Source organism: Borostomias antarcticus (genome assembly GCF_949987555.1).
Source record: "Borostomias antarcticus genome assembly, chromosome: 2".
Classification (NCBI taxonomy): Eukaryota; Metazoa; Chordata; class Actinopteri; order Stomiiformes; family Stomiidae; genus Borostomias; species Borostomias antarcticus.
Window position 1 is genome coordinate 4231452 of NC_140235.1, and position 11417 is coordinate 4242868.

At 46.2% G+C, this 11417-nt stretch overlaps 1 protein-coding gene across 1 annotated transcript; it reads right to left on the reverse strand.

The window, feature by feature from the left end:
* Window positions 1-1253: 1253 nt before the first annotated feature.
* sf3b5 (splicing factor 3b, subunit 5) lies at window positions 1254-3576 on the reverse strand. Its single transcript, XM_084456989.1, has 2 exons — window positions 3492-3576; window positions 1254-1790 (listed from the first exon to the last, which is right to left on the reverse strand). The coding sequence occupies exon 2, from the start codon at window positions 1772-1774 to the stop codon at window positions 1514-1516; it is 261 nt and encodes an 86-aa protein (XP_084313115.1). The 5' UTR covers window positions 1775-1790; window positions 3492-3576; the 3' UTR covers window positions 1254-1513.
* Window positions 3577-11417: the final 7841 nt, after the last annotated feature.

Below are 11417 nucleotides of genomic sequence, written 5' to 3' on the forward strand. Positions count from 1 at the left end.
GAGCTCCTGCACAATTCAGTTAATTGCTCCAGACATGGAGAGCGTCCAAACACTAAACCAGGAATGAACACCACGTGAACGGCCTTATTGTCAGAGGCTCAATCTCCTCTATCAGTACTGCCAATCTTCCAATGGAAAATTAGTACTGTAGGCAAATCGAACAGCATAGCACAATAGCATGTTCTATGTGATTGGATATGTTTCATTTGGTGGTAATTGTAGCCCATGTATTGTTTATAATCATATATGTTTTACCAGATGGACCCATGATTTCACTGCCAACATCTAATCTTATCATGTCCATCTGTTCAGGCTCGAGTGAAATGAAAAACAAAATGTGCCCTCCATGCAGAGCGGAGACAGCCCTGTGGGAAGTTGAAATACTGCGCAAGGATCGAGCCTCACTAGTGTCCTCTTGTGCCTGACGCAGCAGAAACAGTGTGCCGGCGTCCAAGGGGCCTGCTGGGTGGACAGATGGAGACGACTTACCCAGGCGAGACACCAGCCGAGCCTCGTCGGCCACATAGGAGACTTCCCCACACCGCAGGGGGGCTGCAGGACTCATCCTACCAAGCCATGGGTCAGGAATAAGATGAATCAGCCACGTCGGTTCAATATACTTCAACAATGTTGATAAAAGAATGGTGTTTTTAGGTTGTGCTACTTTAAGTCATGACTCTCGGCGCTGTTTGTTCAAAGCACTCAGGCTGTTTGTCTTGTGGTTTGAATAAAATGCTTCATTACAGCCTTTATGGACAGGCTGTTTTGTGTGCCTCTACAAAAGAAGACATGTGGCAAGCCAGTCTTTTCCTTTCAGTGATTTCCACAGGGAATCAGCAGGGTGCAGGATGTCAAGGTAATGACTGTGGGTTATGAATAGCCAGGTGATACAAAAGGGGTGGACATCAAGAGGGCCTCTAGCAGCACCATATTACAGCAATATCAGTTCAGATTTATCTAGGGACACTGTGAGAGAACCAAACCAGGCCCTTTTTCATGTAGTCATACACAAAATCTCTTTTTGGTGGACTCCTCCAGTATGACTATATTACTTGAGAATGCACTCAAGCTTGACTCTCTCTAGGTCCCAGAGTTACAAGTCTAGTGTTATATTTTATTTTTCTATTCCCAACAGCAACTTACAACATCCTGAATGTGTCATATCAAAAATATGCAGAAAAATATGAATATGCTGAATACAGATTGACAAGTATATCTGCTTATTAAGAATAAAGTACTTTCAGACAAGCAACTGATTTTCAACATTTATTATCATGAAACATGAAAATCCTAGTGATAATTATTAAATGTCATACAAAACAAATATCAATGTGAAATAACTTTGAAAACAGATGGCACACAGCCCATAGCTCCCTGACCTTTACTCATTTTCCCCACAATCCCTCCCTCAATGTCCTTTCATCATGGTCAGTCTGGTCCATTCATTAACATGTACCAGGAGGATCTAGTGCCAGGTCAGACCTTGGTCCATTCCCAGTGGCCATGTCCTGGTCTAGGCATCATCAGGCTTGTCGCAAGGGGGTCCGCAAGGCTGCAGCATCTTCTCCATCAGGTTGAAGCGCACGCGAGCCTTGCTCTCGTTCTCTGCCACAGAGAAATAGTTGAGCAGGTCAAAGTGACCCATGTAAGAGCAGTAGGAATCCCGATGCTGGTTGACCAGCCACTCCCACCTACTGGTGTCAGCGTGACCCGTTCCGATGTACTTGGACTGGAGATGTTCCAGCTGGCTGTGGATGTTGTAGCGGTCAGTCATGTTCAGCTCACTGGGTCTGGAGTCAGGACAGGAGACAGAGATGAACATACATACAACGGTACGGCAACCTGAACCCTGCTAGCTAGTAGTGGAAATGTGGACATGGGAGTGAGCACTGCAGGACACACGTGTGTGCACTAACGTCTGTAGGTTCGCTAACGAGACTAGCCTCAGCTTAACGTTAGCTCCACAAAGAAGTAGAGTACGTCTTTAACGTTACTTTTGACTTCATCAGTAAGTAGCCACCGTTACCATTGTGTGGCTAGCCTCAGCAAGGACACGTTTATGGTTGCGTTAGTGCTAGCTAATATTCCTTATGCATAGCTAGCGAACTCAAGTGCATACAAGGCAATTCTCCTGAGTGATTAAGAGAGTCAGTCCATGTTTAAAGTTATCTAGCTAGTAACCCGCGACTAGTAAATAACCCTAGCAGCGCTAGCTAGCAAGAGCTAGGTTAGGAGCTAGGTTAGGAGCTAGGTTAGGTAGCTAGGTTAGGAGCTAGGTTAGGAGCTAGGTTAGGAGCTAGGTTAGGAGCTAGGTTAGGAGCTAGGTTAGGTAGCTAGGTTAGGAGCTAGGTTAGGTAGCTAGGTTAGGAGCTAGGTTAGGAGCTAGGTTAGGAGCTAGGTTAGGTAGCTAGGTTAGGAAGCTAGGTTAGGAAGCTAGGTTAAGAGCTAGGTTAGGAGCTAGGTTAGGAGCTAGGTTAGGAGCTAGGTTAGGTAGCTAGGTTAGGAGCTAGGTTAAGAGCTAGGTTAGGTAGCTAGGTTAGGAGCTAGGTTAGGAGCTAGGTTAGGAGCTAGGTTAGGAGCTAGGTTAGGTAGCTAGGTTAGGAGCTAGGTTAGGAGCTAGGTTAGGAGCTAGGTTAAGAGCTAGGTTGGGTAGCTAGGTTAGGAGCTAGGTTAGGTAGCTAGGTTAGGAGCTAGGTTAGGAGCTAGGTTAAGAGCTAGGTTAAGAGTTAGGTTAGGAGCTAGGTTAGGAGCTAGGTTAAGAGCTAGGTTAGGTAGCTAGGTTAGGAGCTAGGTTAGGAGCTAGGTTAAGAGCTAGGTTAGGAGCTAGGTTAAGAGCTAGGTTAGGAGCTAGGTTAAGAGCTAGGTTAGGAGCTAGGTTAGGAGCTAGGTTAGGTAGCTAGGTTAGGAGCTAGGTTAGGAGCTAGGTTAGGAGCTAGGTTAGGAGCTAGGTTAGGAGCTAGGTTAGGTAGCTAGGTTAGGAGCTAGGTTAGGAGCTAGGTTAGGAGCTAGGTTAGGTAGCTAGGTTAGGTAGCTAGGTTAGGAGCTAGGTTAGGAGCTAGGTTAGGTAGCTAGGTTAGGAGCTAGGTTAGGAGCTAGGTTAGGAGCTAGGTTAGGAGCTAGGTTAGGAGCTAGGTTAGGAGCTAGGTTAGGAGCTAGGTTAAGAGCTAGGTTAGGAGCTAGGTTAGGAGCTAGGTTAGGTAGCTAGGTTAGGAGCTAGGTTAGGAGCTAGGTTAGGAGCTAGGTTAGGAGCTAGGTTAAGAGCTAGGTTAGGAGCTAGGTTAGGTAGCTAGGTTAGGAGCTAGGTTAGGAGCTAGGTTAGGAGCTAGGTTAGGTAGCTAACCTGCGACTGCTGTATTGTTAGCTAGCTAGCTAAGTTCACTAGTGCTAGCTGAGAGCAAGATTAGCGAATGTTTGCTTGCAAGCTAGCTCAGTTATCATTACTACCCAGTCATATTGTATATGAGAAATGCGAAATACGTTATAATACTTACTCGAAATGAAGTTCTATAATACGGTGAATAGTAGCTAGACACGGGCGTCGCAGCAACAACCGGGAGAAGACGGTGCGGCACTTCCGGTGGGAGTAACCTATAAATGAGTCGAGTGCATACAAATCTTGTGGTAAGGTACCGGTTACTGGATTATTTATTTTCCATTAAAGGAGTAGTAAAGGGAAAATCATGTTTAGCCCTGTTTTAAGGTTACTTATGATCATATACAATGGTTCAGATCAAAACGTTGACAAAACTAGCACTTTTGATAAGTCTGATAATTGCTCTACCACCGTTTTGGTCATACAATGGATGTGGGTGGGCACCTTGAAAAATCATTCAAAGAACATGTTAAACTCTCAATTTCAAAGACAAGTAAGTAAGTAGATCAGGTTTACAGCCTTTTAGAACAACACGCTGCGTTCTGTTGTGGAGATATGAATTAAACCACAGTAAGGCATGTTGAGAAATACCAATGGCATGGAGCTTGTCCACAGCAGATAGTGATCGACAAGATGCTAAATGAATAGTGCTTTTATCCAAAATGGGTTTACAATGGCCTCTCTCATTCACTCACCAATGGCGGCAGCTGCCTTGCAAGGTGCTAGCCTGCATATTGGGAGCAATTTGGAGTTCAGTGTCTTGCTCAAGGATATTTTGACGTGTGGACAGGAGGAGTCGGGATTCGAACCGTAAGATGTAAGATGTAAGATGACCCCGATCAGAGGCAGAGAAAACATTGTTAGTGAATTACTTTGACAATGGAACATAATTAAGATAGGTCGGGCTCAAGTGTGCCACAGCCCTTGTGGTGAGGAGTATAATATTCAGATTCAGATTCAGAATACTTTATTAGTTCCAGAAGGGCAATTCATTTCTACAGTCAACCTGTCCATAGCAACAAAAATACAATATGACAAAAGAGATAAACAACACAACAGTTAACATCCACAGTCAAGCATCATCACTTCAGCAAAACCACAACCAGTGACAGCACAGCAGAGTGGGATGCAAAATAATTCACAGTTCACAGTAAGTTCACAGTTCACAGCAAAATAATTCGCAGTTCATTCTGAAATTGTGCATTTAGCAGCCTTTTAGCAGACGGGATAAAATAATTTGCATAGTGGTTTGTTTTCCACCGGCACATAATACCGCTGACCTGAGGGCATGATTACAGATTCACTGCCCAGTACATGATCAGGCTGGGATAATATTCTATCTGCTTTCTGGACCACCCATGTTTTCCGAAGAGAGCAGAGGTCCTGAAGATGGATTCCAGTAATTTTGGAGCACACTCTGATGTCATTCAGACACTTCTTATCTTTCACAGACAGGCACATAATACCGCCGACCTGAGGGCATGATTACAGATTCATTACATGATCAGGCTGGGATAATATTCTATCTGCTTTCTGGACCACCCGTGTTTTCCAAAGAGAGCAGAGGTCCTTAAGATGGACTAATTTTGGAGCACATTTTGATGATGTTATTCAGACACTTCTCGTCTTTCACAGATAGACCACCAAACCAGCATATAAAAGAAAATGTTAAAAGGCTCTCAATAAAAGTTTGATAAAAGGTACTGAAGAATCTAGGGAGATATGTCTATAACATCTACGGAGTCTTACTGCTATGTATTTGATTTAATGTGTTTGTTTGTTTTCACGTGGACACTGTGTAGTCGATAGAGTGAGGGAGACAGCTGATGCTGCTGCTGCCGTGGCCGTTCGGGGCCGTGGGTCAAGAGGTCACCTTGGGGGGCGCCACAGCAGGGCCCCCCTCCTCTCTGGGGTGTCCGATGCGTCTTATCAGGGGATGCCATACAAGTTATGTGCCATACCAGTTATGTGTCAACAACCCGTAGGATTGAGACTTCAGGTTGTGACTGACAGGCCAGTTGTGAACAGTAGCGCCCCTCAGGGGGGCCAATCTGGCTTCACTAGGCCTTAAGAGAGGAGGAGTGGTGGAGCAAGAGAGCAAGAGAGAACTAATTCATGTATTGACTAAACCTTGAGACCTTGATTTGGAAACGGCAGGCAACTCAGCCGGACAGATTCGCTGCTCCCAGCAGGCAGGCACGCTGATAACACCAGCGAGAGGGAGGGAGGGAAATCGAAGGCCACGACTTCGTGCCACAGCCACAGCCAGCAGAGAAGCACGGAGAGAGAGAGACTAGGGAAACATCCCAGTGTTCCATGTGATTGTATCTTTGTCCAATAAATCTATCATCTGTCGCCGCTTCCAATCCCGTGTTGGGTGATTTCATCAATGACTATCACAACAAGAAGGCTATTAACATTGTGGTTCATAATTAGACGGTGCTGCAACTCTTATCAAGGCTTACAAAAAAATACACAACGCAGAGCAACAGAAGAACATAAGCTGGCAACAGAAGTACATAAGATGTTTCTGCTGACATCTAAAGAGTTGAGTTTCCTCAGCAGATGGAGTCTTTGGTTTGCTCGCTTTACAATGTTGTCAGTGTTTTCACTGAATTTCAGAGTCAAACACAGTGCCCAAATACTTGTACGTTTGTACTATTTGTACCTCTTCACCATGAATAGTGCTCAGTTTGGGGTCGACACTGGATTTCCTGAAATCTATGATAATTTCCTTGGTTTTTGACACATTTAGGTCGAGGAAGCTATCATCACACCATTGGACAAATTCGGGGAGGGCACAGCCGTGATTTTATTGGTGGCCCTGAAGAAGAGACAGTAAGACTGTCATCGGTATATCAAGATAGCTGTTTTCTTGAGAGGATCTGCAGCTGTCTGTGTAAAGGATGTAAAGCAGGGGAGAAAGGACACTGAGACTCTGTTTGAGGGTATGACAGAGGACATGTGTCCATTCACAAAAACCTGCTGCAGTCTGTTTGTTATTATCCAAATATCTTTATTAAGTCTCACACACTGAACCATATAGTACAGCCATTTGCCATTGAAAACGTGCTCAACTCAACACCACACATTTCATGTTTTCAATCTGTTTGTTAAAAAGTTTAGAATCATCAATAAAATCTGAACAGGTAGCATAAAATATAAAAATATAAAAAATATTAACAAATAGCTGGCATTTCATATGTAGACAATGAGAGATTAAACTGATCAGCCAGTGGGAAAGATTAGACGTGCTGCTTCTGAGTCGTATTTCTATTTCTTACCCCAGTGCTTTTTCCCTGGGTTTTGTGCACTGCTGTGGTGAGTCTCTGTTGCCACAGTAACCAGGCATAAAACCTTGAGAGGAAGCAGAAAATTATGCTGGAACCCTTACCTGCTGTGCCTCACAAGCCCATCACACCCATTCTTTACTACCTGCCACTCGGCAGACATGTGCACATCACAGCAGCTGAATAGATTTAATCTACAGGGCCACTGGGATTGTAATTTTGTGTGGGTGTCTGTGTGTGTGTGTGTGCGCACATGTGTGTATGTTCCCCCCATATACTCCCAAATTGCTGATGGAGGGATACGAACCAAAGAGAAGCGAACAGTGTAATGGGATGTGTGCTCTGCTGCAGTGGCTGTCCCTTCAATAAGATCCGTATTCACAGACGAGCCTGGCCGGGGGCCAAAAAGATATGGAGGGAGAACAGGCTGTAGCTCTCTCTCCCACACTAACTCACTCACTGCTGCCTGGGCATGGAGACCCCACCCACCCGCCACCATTACCACCATCACATCCTCTCTTCACTGCCAGCTCTGTCAGTGAGAAAGCGATGTTCCCTTCGGGGCCATTAGAAGGGCTGAATGGACATTCCTCAAGGTGTGCAATGGTGCTGGGGCAATCAGTGTCTAGTGACTGATGAGAGTTTAATAGAGAGAGTAGTTGGAGTGAATAGACGCTGCAGGGCTCTCTGTGACCACAGAGGACATCTGGATGGGACTGTCGGGGACGGATCTGTGTCCAATACTGTAGGTAACAGGTAGGGGCTTAACACAGCCGCCCCCCCCCCCCCCCCTACCCATCCCCTCTGCAGCCTGCGGGTATCTCTCCTACTCTCTCCCTCCATCTCCTCACTTCTCTTCCCTTTGTCTCTTTTTCTCTGTCTCTCTCACTTGCTCCCCTCCCTACCCCCCCCACCCTCTCTCTCTCTCTATCTTTCTCTCTCCATCCTTCTCTCTCCATCCTTCTCTCTCTCTCTCTCTCTCAGTTGAGGGCTAATTGATGTGAGTGGTGGGCATGAGAAAAGAACAATGAAGACCCTTTTGAAGAGGTGTATTGTGCCATCTCAGACAAACTACTGTACTCATTAACATCAACACCTAACAAGCCACGGCACGTGGCTATGACTATTGCCTAGCCTCCAGGGACAAGCTACACAACATCATTAAAATCAATAAACCAGGCATTATTAAACAGGTCAATCTCATAATCTATTTTGCAAGAGAGACATATTATGTTAGTGGCAACAACCTGAAGGTGGTCACGTTTGTTTTTTCCATCTTTCCCTGGATGAATAACTTAAGGAAATAAACAATTTAACGTTCACATTTTTTTGTGAGCCACAGCGAGATTTACACGAGAAAGATCCTCTCCGCCTCAGTAATTACATTTCCTGCTGCCTGAGCCAATGCTGTTAGATCATGTCCCTGGCACACTGTGCCATGATACGAAAAGGTCAGACAAATAATAAACTAGTTTAGTAATCAGTCTGACAAGCCAAATGATCCTGACAACCCCACTTCAACATAAGTACTTGGCTAGTAACCTACCCTTTAATAAGAACATACTACAGTATAGAGTATAGACACATCTGATCCATGAAACCATATCAAAAGCAGGCTAACACAACAGTAGATGTAGGTGTGATTTCATGGAGGACCTCTAATTTGTTTCTTTACTAATTTTTTTATATTAGTTACACAAAACAGGATTCATAACCTACCAGTAAAAGGCTTCATAACAGGTAAATTCCAGAATAAAAACAAGGGAATGTCATAAACTTGAAAGTATGCATAACAGTATTGTGAGGCTCCTGATGTGTTGTATTGTACTTTGAATAAAAACACAACCCAACTAAAACCCGTAGTTAATTTCCCCATGGCTACACCAGAGCAACATACAGGGCACAGGGGAGCTGTATAGGAATGGAGAGGGGGAGGCAGAACCATCATATACTAGGGCTGTTATTATGGAGTATTACACAATTACATTTTGACCCCTCTTCAGGTGGCAGAGGTCCCCTGGTGGGTCATAAAGAGCCTGTAATAATCCAGCTGCTACGATGGCTCATGGCTGAAGCAGGGGGCGTGGCTGGTAGATCGGGTGTGACTCGGAGCTGGAGGGCTGGAGTCAGGGTTGAGGCTGAAGGGCTGGAGTCAGGGTTGAGGCTGGAGTCAGGGTTGAGGCTGAAGGGCTGGAGTCAGGGTTGAGGCTGGAGGGCTGGAGTCAGGGTTGAGGCTGGAGGGCTGGAGTCAGGGTTGAGGCTGGAGTCAGGGTTGAGGTCTGGAGTCAGGGTTGAGGCTGGAGGGCTGGAGTCAGGGTTGAGACTGAAGTGCTGGAGTCAGGGTTGAGACTGAAGTGCTGGAGTCAGGGTTGAGGCTGGAGTCAGGGTTGAGGCTGGAGGTCTGGAGTCAGGGTGTGGCTGGAGTCAGGGTTGAGACTGAAGGGCTGGAGTCAGGGTTGAGGTTGGAGTCAGGGTTGAGGCTGGAGGTCTAGAGTCAGGGTTGAGGCTGGAGGTCTGGGAGAGAGGGTTGAGGTTGGAGTCAGGGTTGAGGCTGGAGGTCTGGAGTCAGGGTTGAGGTTGGAGTCGGGGTTGAGGCTGGCGGTCTGGGAGAGAGGGTTGAGGTTGGAGTCGGGGTTGAGGCTGGCGGTCTGGGAGAGAGGGTTGAGGCTGGAGTCGGGGTTGAGGCTGGCGGTCTGGGAGAGAGGGTTGAGGTTGGAGTCAGGGTTGAGACTGAAGGGCTGGAGTCAGGGTTGAGGTTGGAGTCAGGGTTGAGGCTGGCGGTCTGGAGTCAGGGTTGAGGTTGGAGTCGGGGTTGAGGCTGGCGGTCTGGGAGAGAGGGTTGAGGTTGGAGTCAGGGTTGAGACTGAAGGGCTGGAGTCAGGGTTGAGGTTGGAGTCAGGGTTGAGGCTGGAGGTCTGGAGTCAGGGTTGAGGCTGGAGTTGGGGTTGAGGCTGGCGGTCTGGGAGAGAGGGTTGAGGTTGGAGTCAGGGTTGAGGCTGGAGGTCTGGAGTCAGGGTTGAGGCTGGAGGTCTGGAGTCAAGGTTGAGGTTGGAGTCGGGGTTGAGGCTGGCGGTCTGGGAGAGAGGGTTGAGGCTGGAGTCGGGGTTGAGGCTGGCGGTCTGGGAGAGAGGGTTGAGGTTGGAGTCAGGGTTGAGACTGAAGGGCTGGAGTCAGGGTTGAGGTTGGAGTCAGGGTTGAGGCTGGAGGTCTGGAGTCAGGGTTGAGGTTGGAGTCGGGGTTGAGGCTGGCGGTCTGGGAGAGAGGGTTGAGGCTGGAGTCGGGGTTGAGGCTGGCGGTCTGGGAGAGAGGGTTGGAGTGCGGGAAGCTGAGGGTTGGTGGGTAGGAGTTCTCTTACAGCTTAACTCACCGTCATTCAGAAGCTGAATGCAAACCATTAAGCCCATATTACATCACTATGCAGCTTGCTTGATCGCCTTGTTGAGAGGGGTCAGGGAAGAATTTTTACAGCTCACTTATCTGATTACTGTTTTTTTGCTTCTCTCTGGAATATGTAGGGGTGGGTCGTATACCCACCTCCCTTGTTCTCTGTAAAGCGCATTGTGTTGCCTCTGGGTATAAAATGCGCTATACAAGTAAAGCTTTGATTGATTGATTGATTGATCACTGCATGGTGTGACAGTTTTTGACAGATACTGTTCATAAGAGGCTGAGATGAGAGGTGAAAATGTGCCCTGACATTTAGAAGTGGCTTGAAGATGAGCTGTTTTTAAATTGATTATGATGGGAACAGACTTTAATATCCTTAATGTGAGATGAGATCACAAAGGGCTCTTTAGGGGACTGCAAGTAAAATTAAATAAACGACTCTGCAAATGTCCATATACAGTAGCTGCTTAGCAATTGTTCTGAGTGAACTAGACACAAGATGTTCTGTATTTTCAAGATACAGATATGTGATGTGTGTGTGTTAAGAAAAAAAACACAGCTTGATAGCCAATAGTTTATTTACTGTAGGTATGAAAAAGCACATTAATATCACACCAGAATTCAGAATCTATATACATTATATAAATGAGGAGACGACCATGTGTACTGCATCTACAGTACTGTCAAAAACAACCTCTAGATATCATAAATGACAAGTATATCAATAAACGTGTTCACGTCCCATAAAGCTGTGCATGATCACCATCAGGAACACAAAAAAAACATCCACCATTTTAAGACTTTTGAGAATACTTTCTCATAGCAGTCCGTGACAGATTGAAGTGGACACGGAAATAAAACCACAATAGCACAAAAGGACACTTTGCACAGCGATGTGCTGCATTATATTAGCAAAAGCGAGTGACTCATGCATGACAGAAGCGTTATCTAAGGCAAACAAAGCCAGACGGCCTTCTGCATCTACATGTAGTAGCGATAAAAGGACCGACGCGGAAAGATATTAGTCTGTATTAACCCACTGTGTATCCCGCCTGTCCAGGGCGTGCCACGTGGACAGTCCCACGTCTCTAATTGTGGGAAGGGGGGACTGACTCAATGCATGTGGACCTGTAAGCTCTTTAATGAAGGCTCTTCAATAGTTCCACTTCATTATTCTTTGAAGTGGGTCAGACACTTTGATGAGGCGGCATTATCCTCCTGAAGCGTGGCACGTTTTGGGGCAGGTTAACTGGTCTGGGAAGTGGGCGCAGCACACGTAGCATCATTGTCAATAAGCACAGTCACTGGTGACTCATTAGATTTGCCTTAATTAGAAACAACACTATACTGTAAACACTGTAGCTGAA